This window comes from Oryzias latipes, chromosome 17 (assembly GCF_053564925.1).
Source record: "Oryzias latipes strain Hd-rR chromosome 17, Olatipes_Hd-rR_3.1".
NCBI lineage: Eukaryota > Metazoa > Chordata > Actinopteri > Beloniformes > Adrianichthyidae > Oryzias > Oryzias latipes.
Genome location: NC_136253.1, coordinates 12,384,299 through 12,408,866, shown reverse-complemented (window position 1 = coordinate 12,408,866; position 24,568 = coordinate 12,384,299). Strand labels below are relative to the sequence as shown.

General features: G+C 40.4%; 1 protein-coding gene across 1 annotated transcript in view; it reads left to right on the top strand.

The window, feature by feature from the left end:
* Positions 1-24,568, top strand: part of tmeff1a (transmembrane protein with EGF-like and two follistatin-like domains 1a) — a 92,103-nt gene that overhangs the window by 44,461 nt on the left and 23,074 nt on the right. The window contains exons 2-4 of the mRNA XM_011486222.4: positions 2,574-2,683; positions 12,198-12,327; positions 23,786-23,815. Of these exons, the coding sequence (XP_011484524.1) occupies positions 2,574-2,683; positions 12,198-12,327; positions 23,786-23,815 (270 nt within the window). The remainder of the gene's footprint in view (positions 1-2,573; positions 2,684-12,197; positions 12,328-23,785; positions 23,816-24,568) is intronic.

Below are 24,568 nucleotides of genomic sequence, written 5' to 3'. Positions count from 1 at the left end.
TGTTTATTTGCAGTCAGGTTATGAGGAATTTCATTTTGAAACACATAAAAAATTCAATTTTTCCTAAGAAAGGAAGAAAAGCCCAAAGCCTCAGATGAAGCAAAAGAGACTGTAACCAGAGCTGACGCATCCTCATCAGTGTAAACGTTCAGTCCCAGGTTGCCTTTGACCGAGTCTGGATAGAGAAGAAAAGACATGATGAGTTCAAAATCACAGGAGACACACATTCAGTGAACTCTTAGAAAGGAAGGCAGAAATCTTTTCTTGGGTTCTTTTTACTCTAGAACCTTCTTGTGGAATCGGTTGGAATGAGTAGAAATGTGTTTTCTCTTCACTGCAGTGAGACCTCAAGTGTTTAAAGTTTATATTTAGCTTCTGCTTTTAGCTTATTATCAGTATCATTATTATTGTCAGTATATCTCCAATTTACAGAAAGTCAACATAAGGATTAAAACAGTGAATTAAAGTTCAGTTGGATTATTCATTTGACAATAGTTTTGTAACATTCAGATTATCCTGACTTTAGGTTTGACACTTCTTGTATTTGAAATTATTAAAAAAAAAGATTCTAATAATGAAAATTCAATTCGATAAATATTGGGTATGTGCAGAATCTGCACAAACAGAAGGATAACATTGACACATTTTTGATCAGGATCCTTGAAGTCCACCATGACACATTCAGGAAACCTTCATGTTTCCAGGCTATGAGAACCAAAAACCTTTATCTTTCCTACATTTCTGACATTTTATCCAATTTTAGTTTGAAAATTTTAATAATTTTGCCAAATTCAAATTTACTTTTAGTTTACTGAATTGATGTCAATCATTATAGACTGCTTTGGATTTTAATCATCTATCAATACAAACCCCATTTTTTTAGGAGATATTTCAAAAACTTAGGTCAGAAATATAAGATTTTAAAAAATGCTTTTTTTCTTTATAAATGTTTATTTTTCAGTATGACGTTCCTAAAATAAATGAGATTTTTTTGACATTTCCAGCTTTGTTACCTCATGTCATAAGAAACGTTATTTCCTTTGTGCTACAAAAATCTATCTTAGTCTCACACGTCTAAAAATTGAAGTGAAGATGTTTGACGGGTTGAAATAAGCTGCATCTTTTGTATTTTTAGTCTTATATCTTTGTTTCAAATTTCATGTCTTTAAAAACTTGTCTTCTTAGGCCCCTAATTTAAAAATTTCTTGACGACAAAAAAGGAAAATTTGCCAACAAAAATCCATTTTTACTTTTGGATACTTCAACAAACTTGTGAAATCACACTTTCTCTTGCCAAAATAAATATAGATTTTGTTGGCAATTGATTTACTTTTCCATGCACTTATTAAAAAAGTTGGATTTTCAAAGCTGTAACTTTAGTTCTCAGTTTTGAGGCACAAACATGGCTTCATGTAAGGACAGATATCCTGCCTCAGCTGGGATTTTAAGAGGCGGGCACTAATTCTGAGGCTGTCCTGCTGCGCTCACATGGACACATCTGCAGCTTTCAGCTCCCCAAAAATGTGGCCGACGTCAGTTTGTGCCGATGGTCTGGTATTATCAGAGAGAACCAGCTCCAGCATTTCATTTGAATAAATCTGCTCCATCAGATAAGAAAATGACCATCAAGAAGTCGCATCATGACATTTTATGAACTCATTAGTCGTAAAGATCTAAAGGGCAAAACTGATTCAGGATAAGCAACAAGTTGGAGGAGAATTTCTCCAAGTTAGGAAACAGCTGCAGCTGGGACCCGAGAGGAGTGCTGTGACATTTGTGTCGTCCTGATGGATATCACTTTAATGACTTTGCATCATCTCATATTGGTTTTACCATTTATTCAAGCATTTTTACAGCTTTTTCTGGCATTTGTAGCACAGTTTACCACTATTCCATTTTTTATTTCAGCAGTTAGAAACCTTCTTTAGCTAATATAGCCTCTGGTGTGTGGCAGTAGCAGTAAATACTAGGTTTTTGCAACTAGACTTCTGCAACCTTTTCAGATAATTAAATATTAAGCAGGTGACTAGAAGGGTTTTATAACTTTTTTTAGGTTTAAACTTCCTACAGCTGTCAGCTTTCGAACAGCATTTACAAAAAAAGGGCATTTTTCTTGTTTGATCTGTTTGATTTAGCTGCTTGTTTGCTTCCTATGCTCTCTTAACTTAAAAGAAACAAAAATAAAAATATATTTTTAGCTTCAAACTGCTGGCTGTCAGGTACAGAAGCAAACAGAATCTCAGAACCAAGTTGTGACGCTGAACAAAAGACTCCTGCTCATTAGTGATACTGCAGCTGTCTGCCTGAGGACTTCAGATCTCGGACGCCTCCGGTTTGAGTCCACCTGTTAATGTCCTACCGCTTCGTACGGTACTTTGATAAACCTCTGTTCTACAGTATACATTTTCCTCTGCAGTGTTCTTCCAGTCAGCTTTGTTGATGCTAAACTCTGATAATTGTCTGGGTTTTGCTCGCTGGGATTCACCTCCGGCCCAACAGGGGGTGCTGCAGATCTGATTCACCTCATCATCCTCCTGTTCACCTCTGTCCTGTTGTTTGATTTTGTGTTGTAGATTTGTCGGAGAAGAAGAGCGACCTGAGGGTCTGCGATGATTCCACCTGCAGATACGGTGGCGTCTGCAGAGACGACGGAGCGCAGCTCAAATGTGTCTGCCAGTTCCAGGTAAGCTATTGAGCCTCTAAATAGTTGTGTTGGATTTTTGGTTATTGTTTAAATTTAAGAAGTTATCCGGCCTACTCTTAAATAACAAGTGTCTGATGCACAAAGTAGAAATCCTTACTGACCCTCTAGGAGGATGCAACACAGGCCCAGCAGAGGGCCCTGTAACTGTTGAGGTCAGCGAGCTATTGACCTTTTTTTTTTAAATTAACATGCAAATGGAAAATCGAACAGCTCCAGTTGGGTTTAGATTGACCGAATCAAAAATATGTGTTTTGAATTAGAGACATTTTTAACAGATACAACTGTGGATCCAGACAATCTGTAGATTCCTTTAACCCTTTAACATTGGCGCTTTAGCTCCAGTGTTTACATTCTTTAGAATACTGTAACTCTTTAACTGTTAAGGAAATTCACAAAACTCCAGCGGATGCTGAAACGGAAGAAATCAGCTTTGTGCTGACAACCAACATTTTACAGTAATGAAGTGCTTTTTTTGATTCTGTCGCAGAAAAAAGCGGCTTGCGACGTTACGCAGCCCTTTATGTTAGTATTGTGCTGCTAACAACCTAAAGTGCTGCGTATCAGTGCAGACCGATATGCTGATCCATGTTGATAGCGGAAACGGTTGAGGAGTAACAGTCTGTCGACCATAATTTGTTATTTAAGTGTCGCCGGTGACACCACTGGTGTTAAAGGCTTAAATCATTCTGGATGTGGATGTTCAACTTTAAAAATCTTTTCTTCTTCTTCTTTTTATCATTATGTGGATAAAAAAACATTTGAAGATCCATGAAGTTCAGCTCACCAGATCACATGGATGCTAGTTGGCTGGTTGGTACTGAAATGATCGTCATCTAGGCCGTTTGTTTGACTGGTTTTCTTCACAATTCTTGCGTTTGTAACTATAACTAAAGTAATACTGGAAGTGAATTGAAGCTGAAGGCCCGTACACACTGGGACGAATATTCGCCAGGCGTTATTCGCCAGCGTTTTTCGCCACGTTTTTTGTGTTCACACCCAGGCGATTTTCGCTGACGATGAGCCGAGCGAACATGCAATTTCATTCCCTGACATTAGATGGCGCTTAATGTAAACAGAAATACTCCTGTACACAAGGTGGCGCTGCGCAACTTTACGCTTCTTAAAGTCGCTTTTCACTCAGAAGAAGAGAGCAAGTATTTACGCGCTTGTCAGAATCATACAAAGAAAACATGAATATTTCAAGCACCAGTTGCTCCAACTGGTGCTTGGTTCGGGGATATTTTAGAATGTCCGTCATTATTTCTTCGCGGCAGTGTAGACGCTACTTGGCGTCTATCTTCTTCGCTGGTATGTGTGCTCAGCAAGGCAGTTTTGTGTTTGAGCGCCCCCAAGTTGTGTTTTACTGTAACTTCAGAAGCTCCAGACACGTGTGCAAAAGCGGCATTCTCATTGGTCGAAAAGATTTCGACGCGAGGCATCAAAAAAAAAAAAACGAACCCGAGGCGTTTTTTTTTTTTTGACGCTTTGACGCGTGGCGTTTTTTCGCGTCGGTGTGCACACTCTCATTGGTGCCCTTTGTTTAGTCACGAGGCGTTAAACAAATTCGTCCTGGTGTGAACGGGCCTTAAGTCATGTGATTTTCATTACTGGGATCAGAAACTGGCAAAGCCAGGGGTCTACAACCTGAGGCTCTGGGGCCACATGTGGCTCTTTTATCCCTCTATGGTTGATCTTTGGCTTTACTGAAAATGGTTATGTTTTGATTGAATTTTAAATTATTTAAGTATTCTCATTTATGTTTAGATTTTCAAAACTGATCTTTTTTATTAGTATTTTTATTAACTTGTTTTTTTTGTACCACTGCTGAAATTATACTAAAATCAAGAGTTTTGTTTGTTTGTTTTAAATTGGATTTTACACCAAAAGAAGAAAACGGATGACAGTGCACCAAAGTCACACATTTGCCACATTTAACATATTTTCCTGCATTTTTAATCGAAGTTAATCTGCTGTGGCAGGAGGATCCTACATGACACAGGGTGTATTTTATTTTGAAAAAAACCTAGATGTGCTGCAGTCTAAAGAATTATAAATTAAAAAAAATATTATATCATGTAAACTCAAGCTTTTAAATGTATTAAAATATTAATTCCTCACTGTAAACAACATCAAAGCAGTATTTTGATCTTTTCATGGATTTTTGAGTGTTCCTCTAAAAACCTGCACTGTGAGCACCAGCCCTTCCCAATCCACAAAAACAAGCGGGTTCTCATATTGTGACGCAGACCAGTGAGAACAGCCCCTTCCAGGAAGAGTCCGTGCTGCCAGCTCCGCCCCCAGGCTGACAGACAAACCCAATTTCTCAGTGGAGCTAGTAGTGATCGCTTTCAAAAACACTTTTATTTTATATGCACCATATGAACATCTTTGCAAAAGTTCTGATTTTTTTCCCTGCGTAAAACACAGATATGCTGCTACAGTCGACTCTAGGCTGACGTCATGAAATGGGCGGCACCCAAACGGAGTGAAAGGTGGTGCCTCAGAGGTCAAGTCGTTTTACTTCCGGGTAGGAATTGGGCTTGTAAAAAGTAACTCATATTTAATTTTAAAAAAATGTTCTTTACTGTGCCAAAGGTAATACATTTCATAAACATGAATATAGATTACTGTAAAAGGCTTAAGAAAAGCATGAAATAGACCCTCTAAATTTGTTTTATACAGAATAATAAAATACTGTAATATTTCAGTTATTGTAAATATTTGAATGCCACATTTTATAAATACAGTACAGACCAAACGTTTGGACACACCTTCCCATTCATTTGTATGAGAAGGTGTCTCCAAACTTTTGGTCTGTACTGTAAATAACTCAATAGATACAAAAGCATAACTAAACAGCATTTTTCGGAGGAATAAAGAGTGGTTTTATTGCACATATTAATGCTAAACTGCTGTTACTTGCACAACTTTTGTGGAACAAAACAACTGCAATGTTTTTTGTGACGCTGCAGTCGGGAAGCGGAGCAGAACTCTGTGAGCTTACAAAATCACACCAATTCATTCGAGCAGAAAGTGGCTGGAGCTTAGTGGAGGCGAGTGGGAAGTCAGTAGGCCGGCACCAGCCAAGGACAAACGAAAGTTTATTATTTTAAAGTCTCAGAAGAGTTGATCCTGTTATACGAACATAGGTATAGTATTATTCAAATTGTATTTCTTATTTTCTTCAAGACAGTAATAAAACGATACTCCAGTCTTATTTTATAGTTTCCCCTCTCGGGTTAATGCTCAAACTGGGCCAGACAGACAGAAGTAACATTTAAAATGGCTGAAACCCAGGCGCAGTTCCTGCTGCAGGACTCAAGTGCCCCAGGAGAGACTCTGAATGATCTGGTGAACCCAGACAAGGCGACGTGCTTGCTGGCGCCACTGTAAAGCTCTCCAAAAGCTATAAACCCAAGCTACTCGCTCAACATCACCCTTGTTTTCCATGATGCAGCAATGAATGAAGTCTAGAAAAACATTGACGGTTGCTCCATGGACGGGGCGTCAAGGGCGTGGCTTCAAGCAGTAAATTTGACGCGTGTCAACAGAGAGGCGACAGACGCGAATTTGACTCACGAATCGTGTCCAGTATGAATTTAAAACAGCAATTTCTAAACAATTGTTGTTTTCAGTCTACTATGAGCGGCAAACATGACAAAATGAGAGTCTTCTAAAAACCCTCACCATTAGTCAGAAAACAGCATACCATCAACTTAGAACTGAACCTTTTAAAATGCTAAGTTAGGAGGCTTTGTTTAACATTTTGCAAAAATTACTTGTTCCAAAAATCGACATTGAAAAAGTATAAACATATTTGTGAAAGAGAAAAACCTTTTCAGCGTGGCTGCAGTGTTTGAGGTGTCTGTGGGAGGGGTTGAGTCACCAACTGCAGTATCAATGAATTGTGGAAAAGAAGAAAAACTCCTCATGCGCCCGTAAAATGTTTTTACCAATAAATCTTTACAAAGGTGTTGCGTCTGAAAGCTTGTTGAATGTAGCATCAACATCGTTAAGTGTGAAACTTTCCTGTAAACGTGAAGATAAATAAAAAAACAATTCTCACTTCTCATCCAAAATAGGACATTGCAGTGTACAATCATGTGCTTCAGTGTGTTGAGGCCAGTGTGTGTTCTACCTTTGGAAATATTCAGAGTTTTAAAGCACGCTATACAGGAGGGGTGGCGAACAAGTTTGACACCAAGAGTCAAGGAGTCACACCACACACTGACCTGCCAAGATGTACACACACAAACACGCAATTAAAGCCGTATTATTTTCCATAAAACACTCAATACAACAGCAAGTATTGCACTTGTGTTTATTTCAAGGAAAGTGTCTACCCTCAATACACACATCAAATGCAATTTAACCAGAGTTAACACAGCGACTACCCTGGAGGTCAGATACCCCCTCCACACACACAGGCACCTCTCTCTCATCTCATGCACACACACTCTCTCTCTCTCACTCTCTTCTCTGCCTCTCTTTGACACACACAACTACTCAGTGACGTGCAGTGAGGTTGATGGCTGGTGAGGCACTGACTCCTCTGAAGTCAGATTTACGATGATTAAAACTGAATATTTCACCGTTCATCCATCAGCATTTAACTGGTAATTCTTTGTATCTCAACATTCCTCCTTCGATGACACTCACACCAACAAATACACAAAACTCTGGACAGAGCATCCTTCTGGTGTCTGAATAATTCATATTCACAATAAACACATTAAATACATTACATTTCAGATGTGTGTAGCATAAGTTTTGTTTTAATCTTCAGTAAAAAAAAATACTTTTATAACTTTTTCATTTAAAAACTAATGATTGACTTTTTGCATTAAAAACTGATAATTAATGGAATATTAAAATATTCACACAAGCATGCACAGTCAGGTGTGTTTCCCAAACTACATCTCAGAATTTCTTACCTTGCTGGAGTGATGGATGATGATGTCAGTGGGATTTCTATTGTTTCTAGTAATCCTCTGCAGATCAGATTTATATTTAGTCGTAGCCTCTCTGATCAGTTCCTGTACGTGAGTATCAGTCAGAACGGACCAATGCCTTGATTTGACGTGTTTCACGGTAAACAGGGACTGGCAGACATATATTGAGGAGAACATACACCAGCTTGAGAGAAGCTCTTTTACTCACGGGTATTTCTCCGTTGGTACAGTTCTCCAAAACGTAACAGGGCCTTCTTTCAAAGAGATTTCCGCTCAATCATCTCCAGTTCACTCGCTGCCTCATCAGTGACAAGCGGGGATCTCAGGCAGTCAGTCTCTGCATTAAAGGATCCATGAGAAAAGTGATCTGCGGTCGTTTCTGCTGCAGGTCTTCAAACCGCAAAATAAAGTTTCCGTCCAGCAAGCAGCATCACGTTCTGCTTTATTCATTTGGATTGCAGCCTTCTGCTGTGAACTCCGCAAAGAAGGAAAGTGGGATGATGGCTGTTTTGAATGTGCACTTTGAAAAGCTTCAACTTGTTAATAAAGGAGACAATTAGTGTCACATCAGGAAGAGTTTTTAATTTTCCCTGGGGATACGTTTTGTTCTTTTCTGCCATGAACAATTTTACTTCTTCCAAAAGCTCATTATAATAAACACACTGACGCCATTCCGATCAGTAAAAAAGTAAGAATCTTCCCATACTTCCAGAAACATCCTGTGTTCATCTTTAAACTCTGAATTTTGCCATTTTGACCATGAGGGTAACAGCAATGAGTTATATCGCTAGGGAGGGAGAAATAGGCAGGGAAGCTAAGTCTCCTTTTCAGCCCATTTATTCATACCACAAGAAAAAGCCAAACAGCATGGACATCACTTCTGCTTCCAGCCCTCTCACTCATGGTTTTCCCCCTTAATCCCCACTTCCCATGAGTCTTAGGGGCTGAAGGCAGGGCCAACCCCCAGGTCTTAGTTTCTCTGCCAATATTGACTTGAAATCGGATTGAATGGTTGAATCAGAATATGAATCATAATTTCTGACAATTTAAGTTTAAATGTAACATTTTGAAGATAAGTAGAAGACATACTCACAGCTTACCGGTAAATAGGAAAGTGAAGTGCAGAAAATCCCTGAGGATTACAATTTTCTAAAAACACACAGAGGTGACAAGACTAAATGTTATCAATGATGATACAGCGTCACAAATGCAGCAGGATAAAAAATGAGTCTTTTCTCACTTTGCTCCTGTCAGTTACAAGAATCAAAAACGGTGAAATTTCTTGTGACATGTGGGCGACATGACCTGTGTCGAGTTCGACCTGCGACACGCTTTGTAACAAAATGCAATTACTCTTCAGACAGCCTGTTTTTCTCTTCCAGCATATTTTTCCAAAACAACATGACACGATAAAAGCAGCAGCATGAAGGGCAGCATCTAGAAGACAAATTTACCTCCGAGCCGCAGCATTCCTGTAACGACAGAGGCGGAAAAAGAAAGAAACACAGTCCTTCGTCTCAGAACAAAGACAGAACATGCTTTTGAAAACTGCCCTGAAAATAGTGGGGCGGCAGCAGAGGAACCTTCAGCCGCACAAAGAAGCAGCACGAGGAGAGTTTTATGCTCCAGTGATAGCAGGAGCATCCTAATGCCTGCAGGTTTAGGAGGACATCAAAACTGAACAGTGTGACGCCCAGAGCCTCAGTCCTCTGCAACAGAATGCTCTCCCAAGCTTTATTTCAATACATCATTCTGCATTTACATAGAAAATATATAAAGCGATGTCAGGGAAGGGGGGCTATAGTTGGAGCTGCATATGCAGAAACTGCTTTTCATGAAAGGAACAAATGTGGAAACAACGTGTTTCTTTATTCAAATCATCGTAAAGCAGGAGCAGATGAAAAAATACTGTTTGAAAAAAGGGCATATCTGCTGGGCTCTGAGCTCTCTGCAATGGGGAGGGGAAGGGGGGACGGAGTTGCTCTACACCAACAGTCCCGCCCTCAATTCAAAGGCGAATTTCTAATGAACTGCTGCTGCTCTGCAGAAACTTTGTCCTAAAAAACGACACAGGCTCTTTTATTTGGGCTAAAAACAGCATCATCATAAAGACCTCTGGGAAGAATTTTAAAATAGATCCAAAGATGATTGGAGTGGGTCTTTAAAGCAGCACCTGCCCCCACATCCCCAGTTCTCAGAATGAAGAATAAAAAGAGAACAGCATTAAAAAGCATTCTGACTGGTAATCAAGTAATTAACCATTTTGTTTTCTATTCAAATGAACATGTAACGCTTCTTAAGAGACACAACGACTAAATAGGAAATGTTTCAATTAGGTAGAATCCGAGGTTTTTAAGAATTCACCTTGAATATGATCTTTTTTCACGAGTAACTTGCAAATAAATTGGAAAAATTCAGCAGACTACCTTTCTGCTTGTGTTTGCTGTAATCCTGCTTCCATTAACCGCATGGGTGAATGTGTCACCCTGAAGATTCAGACCCAGCAGTGAGTCTGATTCTGTTACGGTCCTAGCTTTCTGCAATCTTTTGGTTTTGTGTTTAAGGCCTGTTTTCAGGCTTGATCTTTTTGACCTTTCAGTCTGTCAGGTTAGTTGATCAACTTCCTGTTTTATTTTGAAAATTCTGTACCAAATGGTCTCTTTCCTACTTTTTCCCCCTGTATTTACATGAGCATTGCTGCTCTTTTTTTGTTGTTATCCTTCTGAATGTAAGCTGAGTCTCTATGTTTCCTGTTTTCTGGAAGATTTTTCAAAGTTTTTGAAGTAATTTTCTTTTGTTGTTGTTTTTTATCTTTAAACCGCTTCCTGTCAAATCTCAACAACCAAACACATCTTGTGTTCTTTTTTTAAAGAAAAAGGCTGACTAAGTCACTGCTACACTGCTTGTTATTTCAAATGCATACATTTTCTGTCCCTGGCGCCAGTGTTTGGCAGCGGAGCCGCCACCAGAGTGTGAATGTTTGTGTGCTTGAGTGAAAGGTTTGTGACTGTAAAGCGCTTTGGGCCTTCAAGGCAGGTAGTAAAGCGCTACATAAGTATTTGCCATTTACCATTTATTAGCTTTTAATGCATTTAAATGATTTAAAACAAAAAAATAACTTATTTTACAAAAAAAGTATACGAAAAAATCAAAGTTTTGACTCATTTTGGATCACTTTTATGATGAATGTTTAATTTTCAGAGAATTTACAATAATGTTTGTGTTGCAACTTTTATTATTAAATTGTTGCTCTTTAAGAGCTCATCTGAAAGGTTTTACATTTCTCTCTGAAACTCAGCTCAGAGCAGATGGCAGTAGAGATTTGTGCTCTAACTTTCTGACGCAGATGGATAAATTAGTCTTTGAACTGCGAGTCAGACCTTCCTGGAGGTTTGGTTGGTTCTTTGCCTTCTTGGTCAACTTCCTGTTTTACTTAGTACACACAAATCTTAAATGTGTGTACATTCGCACATATTTCATTCATAGTTGTTGTTATTTCCTGCTGGTGTTTTTAAGTTTGGAGGTGATGACAAAGTCTCATTAGACGTGTTTTGGTGTCTCCGCCTGCTCCACCCGCCCACCTGCAGGGAGGGCCACCCATCCACAACATCAAACATGTCCTCTCAGCTGAAACTCATCCCGCCTGCTCCGCTGCTCCTCATTTAAACAGCTCCTCTGCAGAGGCCTGTGGGCATCCATATGTCTCCTAATCGTAGAAACCGCTGCTGTTTTGCCTCTGAAAGCAGAAATAGAGGTTTGGTCATCATGAATAAACAGAAACTCCAGCGTTTGTCTCTAAAAGTGCTGATAACAAGCTCCAGCAGAAGGTTTAATTGAAAGAAAGGCAAAGTTACTTGTTCAACATTTAAAAAAAGTCCCAGAAAACTAACAACGAACAAAGCAGAAGAAAGACTCTGTTCTCCCTCAGCTGGAGGCCTGATGTGAAGGAGATCAACTGACCCAACAACCAGCTTTATTACCTTCATGTTGTGCCTGCACTCAAAGGCAGTGCTCCCTCTGAGCAAATGCTTCTGCTCGCTGCTCACAACTTTTGCCTTCAAAGAGTTTCCTCAAAGCTGGAGACGTTTTCTCCTGTGAGAGGGGCACCTGAGCAGTTTGTGCGCTGAAGGTCAGAGCCGTGGGCCTTTCCTGCAGAGTGACTGATGGCTGCAACGTGATGGAGTATGGATCGTCCGTGCAGCTGCAATCTGTTTCTGAGAGTCAACCTAACCTTCATGCAAGATCACCCAAAATTGCTTTTCAAAAGTGAAACGGGTGGATGATGACTAAACAATATTTGGTCCAACTCAGGTCAAAATAGAGTCAGAATTTGCTCTTTTTTTATTTACTTTTACTATAAATTATTGACACCTGATTTTGCACACAGCTATACTCTCTTTACAATAGCATTTTTATATTTCAAAAACAGAAAATAAGTCTAATTTGTCATCTTTGAAGCAATCATGTTTTTCTGAGTCATAACACTAGGCTTTAGAAAGAAAAGGCTAGGTTTGGTGCTGATCATTGTGTTTGCTCCACAGTGCCACAAAAACTACGAGCCAGTGTGCGGCTCCAACGGAGACACCTACCAGAATGAATGCTACAGACGGCAGGCGTCCTGCAAACAGCAGAGGCTCATCTCCAGAGTGTCGGACGGGCCTTGCTCTGTCGGTGAGTCTGCTCCGGCAAAAACACCACCTGATGCTGGATTCAAGGGATACACTGAGAGACTGAAGCATCTCTCCTGAAGCCATCAGTCAGTGTCTTAAAAGTGTCGTCTGAGGGGAAAAATGGAACTGCTGCTTCATCGGGAGAGACAGCTTGTCTTCATCTCACTTGATTAGATGAATGTTTATTTCTTTCCTAAATGGTAGAGGAAAAATGATGAGAAGTGACACATTCTTTGAGTAAAGCTGAAAATGTTCAGATGGTTTCTTCAGAATGAAATTATATAAAATAAATATGGGACATCTGATCTGTATTTTTTTTTTTTGCTGCTGTTCATAAACAATCTGTATAATAGAGGTTTTGTTTGACCAGATCTTTAGTGTTTAGCAATCACTTCTATCCAAAGAAATTGAAACATTATGTATTAATTGGAGGTGGGTTTACAATATTGTACAGGAACCAGCAGACATTACTTATTTTCAGGGGATATAGACTTGGACCAGAGAAATCAGGTACAGAGGAGCTATGGAGTTCACCACTCTGTAGGCAAGTGTCAGGATTTTGGATCTGATGCAGGAAGCCAGTCAAAAGGCTTTAAGAGAGGACTGACATGAGTTTTTTAGGCTGGTTAAAAATAAGACATGCAGCTGCATTTTGGATGATCTGCAGAGGTTTGAGTGTGCAAGCTGGTAGTCCTATAAGAAATGCATTGCAGTAATGATGAAAAGAGAGGAAAACTGGCGACACAAGAAACTGATTGGCGTAAAGCACATTAAAAAGGTCTGGTCTTGCATATGTTGTACAGTGTTCCCTATTTACATCATGGTTGCTGTTTTACAGATATTTTTCAGTGTAGTTTTGCATTTGAAGATGGTTAAAGTTGAAGGGACTGACGGGAAGAACTGTAATGGAGAGGTTCCTCTGAAGATGTTTTTACACAATAGTGTCATCTGCAAAGAGACGAACACTACAATTGTGCAAAAAGCCTGCAGACAAAATCAGCTGTTTGCTCTGATTTTTTATTTGAATTACATTAAAAGCTAACATTAGTTGCATGTTACTGCAGAATAAAAAAAATGAGTTGCCATAAAGTTGTAGTGAAAAATCTTTCTAAAAGTACAGACCTCCAGACTGAAAGATAAAACAGAATGATTGACTTATCCTAGAGGAAAGTTTGTTCTTTTTTTTGTGTGAAGAATATTCTCAACAGAGTTTTCACGTCTGAGAAAGAACAGTTTGTTCTTTGTTGGTGGGTAAGAGGACGCCAGCCTTTCTTGTTGAAGATCCCCATGTTTCAACAGTTTCTGACTAAAAACTGTGTTTCTTTATCCTTACTGAGTCATCTCAAAAAACTTCATTTACTAAAACAAACACTGTGATTCTGCCACGTCTGGTTTCCAGTCAGGTTTTTCTTTCTCCCTTTTAAATAATGTTCTGGAACAGTGTCAGAAATGCTTTTAATACTTGATTTCTTTCATTTTGACGGAACTGCCGCTTCATTTCTGCGCTTGGGAAAACTGTAGATCCTCTTATTGTCTTCTGCACGTTCACAGGCTGGCTCTCCTTTTTGGGCTTTTGTTCGATTCTTCACCTCCCGCACTCCTCCTCCTCCTGCAGTTATTAAAAGACACTCTGAAAGCCGCTGTATGCTCAAAATGTCAAGAGTTTCCACGGCAACAACATGGAGGTCATGTTTCAGAGCAGATCCTCACAGATGCAAATCAGCATTGATTTGTGGATTTTCAACATTATAAAGAACTTTTGGAGTCTGATTGAGGGTTGGGGGGCTTCTGTGCAAACGGACACAAACAAACACACACACACACAGGTTTTAACTCAGTAGACAAGAATAGGACATTTTTTTGTTTTTGCTACCAGCAATTTTTTATAAAAAAACAAGCTCACTTCTGATTGGTGAGATTGGTTACCATAGAAATGTTGACTCAGATTACCTCCGACTAATACTGCTTACTGTCCACTTGTAGTTCCAACATGGTACTGTCCATATTATGGAAATATGGCGACTGGATTGACTTCCTTGGGTTGGAGCCAGAAGAAAGTCTTATAGGGGTGACGTCACACTCACTCGGTCCAGTTCTCTTATACAGTCAATGTGAGGAAGACATTGTTGTGCTCAGAGTTCAGACTCAAAACTTATCCATAAAGGTTGAGATCACTTGTACAGAAATGATCTTGGAAAAAGTTTGGGGTTTTTCGTCCTGTGTTCAAAACTTTTCTTACCTGAGTGAAGACTTTAAACGTTTTAAACTTGTGGAAAAGCTTTGATGATCCAGATGGAACTTCTTTTTTGCACATTTTAATTACGCTGTTCAGCGGCATTTTCTCAGCCTTTCGAGTTCTGTCATTATGTTTCTAATTGACTGCACATCAGACGCTGGGAGTGCGTCCTCGATTTTTTTTTCCTCTGAACTCTGCAGCACATCATCAGTCGGATTGATTTTGGAGAAAGAGCCAGTTAATCAACTGCAGATCAATTTTAATTAGGAGCTGTGGATGGGAGTCGTTAAATTCCTCCTAAAGCCAAATGTTACTAAAAAACATGGTTTGGGGTTTTCCAGCGGGACTTTAAGGATTAACCAAACTCTGCAAATCTTTAAGTGTGCTTGGGTTAAGAAAGTGAACGTCACGTTGGCCCAGGTATGCTCATTTATGCGTGACTGTAAACACAATAAAACAAACTTTTCTTCTGCGTCTCACATTTGGGGCATAGTAGAATGTACCCCCACCACAGGCCTTTTCATCGTGATCCTCAGATCTGTTTTCAACCATTAAGGCCTAAACCACGACTGATGATTTTTAAGAAATCTGATTACTGCCCAAATCCAACAATAACATGATTACTAAAGTTTAAAGTGGGTTTAAGCTCCTTAAGATGCCAAACAGATGGAGTTCGCTGCATTAGAACAGTTAATACTACAATAAAGCGGCATTAGGATCCATCACGATGCTTCGGTCAGCTTTCTTTGCTTCAAATTGGAAGCAGATGGCATCCAGAAGGTCTATGGCTAACAGTGAACATCCTAGCTTCAGCTTGCTCCTGCTCTGGGATGCAAAGATCGCGCAGTGTTTCCTCCAGATGCTGGGGCCACTGCAGGACTCTGTGCTCCAGCCAAGATTTGCAACTATTACTGCACTTTAGGGCACACCAGATTATAAGGCGCACCATCAATGAATGGTATATCTTTAAACTTATGTCATGTATACCTATTATAAGGCTATTTCAGAAAAGTCAGTCAGACTTTATTAACTGCATTTACAGTAAGTCTACAGCTTGTTCGTAACACACTACACGCTAGCCAAGTTAAAAACGTCAGCCATGTTAGCAGTGCTAGCCTCATATAATTCTTAACCTTGCTTGAAACATCTAACAAAACAGACTGACACCCCTAAAACGAACTGTAACTATGCTAGCTCCCAATCTTGTTAGTAACACGTCAAAAAAAACTCCGATACCACTACATGTTAACTGTGTTGCATACTCACAATAACACCCAACCTTGTTTGAAGCAGAAATAATCCACATTGTTTTCATCTTGTGTGGATGTTGCTCACAGATGTATACGGACCAGATATAGTGTATTTTCCACTTTATGAGTTGCACAGTCATTTGTTGAAAAAAATTAACACTTTTAAGTGTTTATAGTGTGGAAAATACAATATATCTGGTTCTTTTACATCAGTAGGCTGACAACAACAACAAATAATAATTATAATAAATAAATAGCAATTCTTTTACAAAAAATCAACAAAAATGAACCAATCCAAGCCCCAAACTTTAGTCAACAGAAAAAACCTTATGAAGAACGACAGGTCAAAGTTTTTCTATAACTCTAAAATTGCTGCTGAACACCAATCTACAGCTTGGCTGCATATTGTTGGATTTTTGAAGATATCTGTTTTTTCTTAATCCCTTTTGGCCACATCGGTTTCTTATTATCTTATATTATTATCTTATCATATGAGCATTTTGCTTTCCTAATTTAAAGATTTAATCCAAATTTAAAGTTATAAACAAGAATAAATACAGGCCATTTAACCTCTCATAATAGAAACTCAAACTTTAAATCTAAATAAAAAAATAAAAAAAAGAGAAGTCAGATGCAAACTGTCTGCATGCAATGCAGCATCACTTTTGATGGAATATTCTCACCAGGGTCTGTTTTGGTATCATGATATATAGAAACTGTAGTTCTTTCCAGAAAATTATGAATAGTTGATAGAATAATTTTTAGGGCACACTCGATTGGGTTTAGCTGCAGTGGACAATCTAAAACAGCAGACTGGAAAGCAGAAATGGTCATCGCAACAGCGCTTGGCTGCACTTCCCTTGCTGATGCTGAAGCAGTTTCAGTACTGCTTCTGCATTCTGTGGTATTCCTTTTTAAGCCAAGTTCCAATGTCTATGTTTTGGAAATTTTAGGGTAAAACAAAACCGAGTGCTGCTTCAGAAGTGGAAACATTTAATTGATTCAAATACATTTTATATAAAGTTCCAACCATGGATATTCAGTAGCAGTAGCAACCTGTCCCAGGGAGGCCTGACCTGGCCCTGACCTGGCCCTGACAACCACCCTCCCTTTTTAAACTCTAATTTTTATCATGCTTATAGTTCACTTCAATAATAATAATGGATTAGATTTATCTGCGCTTTTCCAGATGCTCAAAGCGCTTACATTGTGTCCATTATTCATTCACTCCTCATTCATACTTGGTGACGGTAAGCTATGGTTGTAGCCACAGCTGCCCTGGGGCAGACTGACAGAGGCGTGGCTGCCAGTTCGCGCCTACGGCCCCTCTGACCATCACCAGGATCATTCATACACATGCACATGCCAGTGGAGCCACACTGGAGGCAAGGAGGGTGAAGTGTCTTGCCCAAGGACACAACGACATTTGGCTGGTGGGAGCGGGGAATCGAACTGCCAACCCTTCGATCATTGGACGACCTGCTCAACCACCTGAGCCACTGTCGCCCCAATAAGTTTGTTGTTGCAACCTCTTCCATTTAGCCAGCAGGTTTTAGAGGTAACGATGTGTTCAAGGTTCCCATGACTAAAATGTTAAAGAGGAATTTTACCTTTTTTTTACATTTTAAATCACCTCATGGAGATACTTTTTATGGGCGGCCGTGGTGCAGCGGTAGGGCAGTCGACCCATGATCGTAAGTGTCCTTTAACCACCATGAGTCGAGATGTCCTTGGGCAAGACACTGAACCCCACCTAGCCTCTGGTGGTAGGCAGGCGCCTGTGTTTGGCAGCGGAGCAACCACCACTGTGTGAATGTGTGACTGGGTGAATGGATCTGTGGCTGTAAAAGTGCTTTGTCCTTGTAGGTAGAAAAGCACTATACAAGTATTTACCATTTACTTTAGCATGTAATAGACTGTTGCTTCTGCATTAGAAGGAGATTTATTTGGTATTACTGTGTTCCCTCCATGTTTTTCTATGTCTTCTATTGAAGCAGCAGCATGATAAGTGTCCATCACTGTCACTGTCACAGGTTAGCAGCTTCCTCAGAAACTGTGTCTCTGTCTCTGTCACAGTGCCACCCCCTGAGGCTGATGGCCCTTCAGGACAGTCAGGGTTCATGTTCCATCCGACTTCTGAGAAATTACTTGAGGAAACTTTGAGTAACACTGTGCGGCGTTGCTGCTGGCTGCAGCGGTCAACTCCATCTGCGGGGGCAGTGGCTTGATTTCCCAGGAGTCCCACCCGGCGCTCAGCCCTTATTACCTGTTAGAGGAGGATCTTGCGGCACAGCACACCCTCTACCTCCCTCTCCTCCTCTTCCTTCTCCTCCCTGCTGTCCTCCTGCAATTTCTTTACTGGAGATTTATGCTTCTTATAATTGGAGCTTCTGAGGCTCCGAGCCAAACTGAGACTCTGCAGAGTTTATTTCCCAGAGCTGGAGCTTTGGCTCCTCTTTCAGGATGAGGGGTCATGTGAGGGCGCGACCTCAGGCCTGCACAGTCGCTCCTCTGTGAGTGTGCTCCTGTCGGGCTGAAGCACAGGGCAGACCTCACACCGGATGAAGAGATGATCTGACCTTTAGTGTCTCTCTCGCTACCTGAACTTTTTACACTCAATGATTTTCCAGCTCTAATCTCTCTGACTCACACCACTAAAGAAAGAGTTTTTACAAAAGTGATGTTTAATCAATGCTGTTTTGTTTTTTTAAATACATTTCAGAGTCAAAGTATTAGGAAGTTCTTTAAATTATATTTAAACATAAGAACTCCTGTAGGCTGATCTGAGAACATCTGACAGTCGAAGTGTCCTTGGGCAAGACACTGAACCCCACCTTGCCTCTGGTGGTAGGCAGGCGCCTGTGTTTGGCAGCGGAGCAACCACCACTGTGTGAATGTGTGACTGGGTGAATGGGTCTGTGGCTCTGTGGCTGAACACTGGGTACCAGTACCAGTGTTCAGCAGCAGAGCCACTATTAGTGTGTGGATGGGTGAATGGGATAGTGACTGTAAGGGGCTTTGGACCTTCGAGGAAAGTAGCAAAGCACTATACAAGTATGCACAATTTACCGTTTGGTACCGTTTTAACATGTTTTCCATATCCCAAAATGTTTTAACGTTTTTCTGTAGCACAAGTTATCAAGGTATAACCGACCAATCAGATGCCTCAGTAAAAGTATGTAGTCTCACATTAAATATCTGAAACATCTGATTGAGGGATTCTCCCAAGTCCACTTTTAAGTGGTATGGGGTGTGGACTTCCAACAAGCTCACAGTGGTTGCCATAGAAATGTTGTATCAGACCGACTCAGACCAATCACTGCTTACTAACTCCAACATGGTGGTGAATTGACTTCATTCACTTGGAGCAGGAAGTAAGCAATCCTCTGGTTGACGTCACTAGTCAGAATAACTGGCTCAAACAGTGAAGTTTGGTGTAAATTATGACTGATCAAGCCTTTTTTAAACTTACCTTTATCTCATAAACTTGGGAGAAGTTGACATGCTTGGTGTGCTTCACAGCATCAGGTTCCCATCTCAGTTTTGAGGATGTCCTGATGGAAGATCAAAGGGGCCTGAAGAGAGTTGGTGTTGGACTTCATTTTCAGCTCTGAACAACACAAAGCACAGTTGAGCTCTCTAACATCTCCAGCTTTACACCCGCATTAAGACCCCCCCTGACCTATGCAAAGCTGTTGGTGTTTTTCCCCACAGTCGTCATCCATTTAGTCCAAAGAAGTCCTTCTGAGAGAGGTGTTCCGGGCATGTCCCACTGGGTGGAGGCCCCGGAAAAGACCCAGGACACGGTGAAGAGACTATGTCTCTCAGCTGGCCTGGGAACACCTCAGGGTCCTCCCCCAGAGAAGCTGGAGAATGTGGCTGGGGCGAGGGAACTCTGGGCATCTCTGCTTAGACTGCTGCTTTCACGACCCAGTCCCGGATAAACGGAGGAAGATGGCTGGATGGATGGATGGATGGATGGATGGATGGATGGATGGCTGGATGGATGGATGGATGGATGGATGGATGGATGGATGGATGGATGGATGGATGGATGGATGGATGAGCTTCTGATATGTCAATTTTCACAGGCAGGAAAAACCTGCAGACTTTACACCAAAGGACCCCAGCAGTCCCTAGTCCTTCTGAATCAGAAGAAAGTGACGGTTCTTTAAACTCATCTGTTGGTTCAGAGGCTTCTGAGAAACCAAAGCAGATGATAATGAAGCTGGTTCTGTAAGTTCAACAAACCTCTTAAATATGTCTATGAACTTTAAAAACCAAGTCCAGATGACAACCTTTAAACCTACTACTATGATGAATCCTCTTAAAGTATTTTCTTGCTTTAATGGCTTTATAAGGACGTGTGGAGCTCATTTGGGGAGAACTGAACTGTAGATGTTTGTAGAAGCTGATTTTTGTTGTCATTGTAAAAAAAGATTTAACTGAGTTATGAAGCCTTGATTTAAACAAAAGAAAGGAGCGTCACTTGAAAGCAGTTGGTTGGCTCAGTTTGCTATGTGGAAGACTGGCACATCTCAGAGGGCATGAGATTTGTCCAGTGAGGGGCCGAGTGCAAGACCTTTCACGCTACTGCCTAACTATATAGCCTAAGTCTGGGTCCCCCCGTAACAGTCCCCAGCCAAGACAAAATACAGGTTTGTGTCAGGAAGGACATTTGGGGTAAAAAAAAACTCCACCAAACCGCTTGTGTGAATCAGTAAAAGCTGATTCGTTGTGGCAGCCCCTGAAGGGACTCGCTGAAAGGTGAACAACAGCAAAGAGCTTCACTTGAGAAACATTAATCCCATTCTTTAGCTCTTCTATTATTTCTTCTCTTTCAGCTGATGACAATCAGAACATAATTAAATATTCTGCCCAGAAACCCGACTTTTTATAGCCTTTATAAGTATTAGCACTAAAGGTTGCCTGTTTTAGAATACTGTTTATTAGTCTTGAAGGCTGCAGGGCCTTTGGCTTTATCTGCCGCTTTTTCAGTCAACTGTTCTTCATTTGTGTTGTTAAACTCCTGCATTCACAAGCCTGAATGCCTTATGAATTATTTTAGTATTTTAAAAATTGCTTTTGTTCTTAATCATAGCTTTGCACCCTCATTGGCTAGCACTCAGCTATGCATTTTTGAAGGAAGTGCATCTTTTCTAGATCTTTGTACGTCAATCACGTGTTGTTTGATATTCATAAACACGCTGACCTGTGAGGCGCGTCTGGTTGTTTTTTTTCATTCGGTGCCAGAGTAAACTGCGTGTCTTCAGATAAAAGCAAGCGCTCTTCTCTGCATGCTGCTCTTCTGTCAGAAACAGAATTAAAAAGCCATTTTGGTGGAGAATGAACTGCAGCATAACTGCAGTGTGTGTTTGTTCAAACGGGAGCACTTACACAGACCTGAATGAGATTTTTTTGATCTGAACGCACTCGCTGGCACATTTCCCTTTTATAGCACACAGCTCTTCTTGCCATTTGCTTTTTTTTTTTCCCCTGCATGCTTAATTTCCTGGCTCACTCAAATTTTTTCACAGATAATATGGTTTTTCTGCACATTTGTCAGCTTTTCTTGCACCCGTCACCTCAAAGAGGCTGAAAACCGACTCATTCAGGTCTGCGTCCAGTCAGGAGCGGCTGCTTGTGTTGCTTCGGGACGTTAAGTGATTTCCACATGTGTACTGCAGCGCAGGAAGCAGCAATAAAACCCTCTGCACGCTTCATTAAGCATGTTTCATTTTCTCAGCAGGTTTCATCCACTCTGTGGTGACAAAGCCGGAGTTAATGTGAGCGCCCGCCTAATGAACAGTTTGGTCTCATCACCGTAGTTTCCCTCCATCTGTACCTGCTCGATGAACAGAAGAGCAGACGGATGCAGGTGTTGATTTTCATCACATTTTCTCTTTTTTATTTTGTTTTTTTTAATCGTTTTTCTCATGTCTTTGAACTTTATTGATCAGAAATAGTTTGGAGGCTCAGATCTGAGGTCCACTTGGGCTACCGTCTCTTTTTATCCTCAACTCACAAGATTAAAGCTCATCAGAAAAAAGCTGCTGCACTTTCTTAACAGTTGCTGTTTGCTTCGTGTTAGGATTCTTTTAAAAAGTTTCTTTCAGAACGTGTGAATGTTGGTGGACACACAGTAGAGTCTTCAGGGTCTCTTAAATGAGAAACATTTGGACATTTTTTGCACTGAATCATTATAAATGAGTCACAAAATAATGAACACACCTGCTGCAAACCATGTATGATATGTTGTTGAAAATGGTCTTTTTTCTGTTTTTTCTATTTTCCTTGTCAAAGGTTTTTTCTTTTTTTCCATTCAAACTTTATACCACTTGAAACTTAAAAACCAGAGAGAATAAGCACTTTATATTCACAGATTGAACCAATACATTGTATTGCATTGACTTTGTATCAGGAGTTGTGGACCAAAAACGTGCAGAAACAAATAGTACGCATTATTGCTTGATAGATTTTGTGTTGTCCAGGTGTGTCTTTTGTCCATCAGTTCCATCAGCAGACATTGTCAGAGGTTGTTTTTTATAACTGACTGTTTTTGAGAACACGACCGAGTGAGTGTGACGTCAACCATAGAAAATGACTTCCTTCCAAATCCAACCAACTGATGTCAATTCAGCCGCCGGACGCCGCCATGTTGGAGCCAGACGGCGTCAGTAAGATGTGATTGGTCCAAGTCGGTCTGCGTGAACATTATTATGGGATCCACTCCTGCCAATCAGGAGTGAGCTTAATAGAAAGCCACACCCCTTAAGCAGACCATTGAGGCATCTGATTGGCCAGTTTGTAACTTGAATAACTTGCACTACAAAAAAAATGTCATTTAAAAATTCGGATTAGCAAATTCGTATTAAAAAAAGGTACCATAGAAAGACTGGTTATAATGACTACAGAAGTCACAACCTCATTTGTTCAAAAGATGAAGGAATGATACCTCATTTATATATTTGCAGAAATTAAGAACGTTTGGTTTAGAGATCATTAAACCTACCGAAAAATTACTTTAAGGTCAATAGTATAAAAATCTGAAAGGTAGCCTTAGCAACGATAGAGTTTAGCAACTATAAGAATCTCATGCCAGCAGCATTTTGCTTAGCTGAGGAAGGGAACAGAACAAATGCAAAAATAACTCTTTGGTGTTATTGTCTCACTGTTATTCCTCCTTTTTTAGTCCTCCTGCTGAGCGCTCTGCATGTGAAAGCAAATCAAATTAAGACGGAAGACTTGAGCCAAGTCTGAGGGTGAAAGCAACCTTAGCTTGTGGTAAAACCAAATTTAACCTAGCAATGGCCAGCAAAAACCACAACTACAGAGCTTCTATGATTCATAAAGTTAGATAAAACTTTAATGTTTCCTAGTATTACTATGAGTCATATTCTTCATTCTTTACATAAACCCTTGTCTTGGTCCCGCCACACCAAACGCTGTATCTCATTCTGTAATTTCTGATTTAATGCAACATTTTAAAAGCAAATGTAGCATCAAATGAAAGACCTCTCACTTCTTTTTTTTCTAAATTAAAAAAGTGTCTCATGACAACTTATTTTAGGAAGTTTGGCTGCTTTCGATTTAATTAGACAAAGCAGCTGGTGTCCATTTCTTAATGCAGCAACAGTGTGCCAGAAACTCCAGGAGCCGCTTCCATTAGTTCATTCAAGACTTTCACTCCAGGTTTTAGAAAGCCGCTCTCCTCATTTGTACCTGCTGCAAAACATGAAAGTGTTCCTGCATGCAGGTATTCCATCATGTTGATCCTTTCTCATAACTTTTATTAGCACTGGTTCATAAATCAGTTTCACCTGCAGGTTTGAGCTTTTTCTTCTGCTCATAAATGTTTTTTTTTCTTTCTGCAGCATCAGTGAAAATATAGCAACATCTGTTTGCTTGTTTGTTTTTTTAAACCTTGAACAAGGATAAACCTGACAGTCGTTGTTGCCTGTTTGTCTTCACAGACCCTGGTTCTGGTTCAGGAGATGGAGAGGGTGAGTGTTTGATTTATCTTTGGCCTTTTCTGGGTTTCATTTCCTGTGTTGCGCTAGGAGGGAAAGTCAAACACAAATCAATTACAGCCGACTCCTCATCTGTCTGCCACAAACACCAGTCTACTACGAGGTCAAAAACCTGAAAAGTCTGGATCTCAGAACGCCTTTCCATCCCTGAGGGTTTAGTTTTCCTCCACACGACCCTTGCTGCTAATTAAATCCTCTAATAAGGACTGACGAGCTCTTCATCATAAAGTCTTCCCAGAGGAGCAGGCGGATCGTCTCTGTCCTGTGGGAGCTCCGCCTCCTTCCTACCAGATTTGGCAATAGAGACATTTTACAACCATCTGCAATCTGGACCACAGGGTCTGCAGTTTAATCTGTCTCCTGGAGGGGTTTTAGTGGAGCTGGGTGCCGGCGGCAATTTTCCTACCATCTGCATGTGGGCAGGCCTGCCGGACCCCCCTGAGGGCAAAGGAATCGTGTATGGTGCAATTTAGTTTATTTAAAATAATTCAGAAACAAAACAGATTAAAGTTAAACTCAGCAGTGATACTGTGACAGAAGTGGTATTGTTAGAACACTCCCCATTATTTATTTTAAGAGATGACAGGTCAACAGTCACCTGTCAGTCAAAAGGCCCAGCCCCCAATGACCTCTTATGTTAAAGGGCCTATACCAGGCAAAATCAATTTTTTAAACTTTTAAGAGTATTATAATGTAAATTCCTTAAGAAAAGAAACCCCAAAGTGG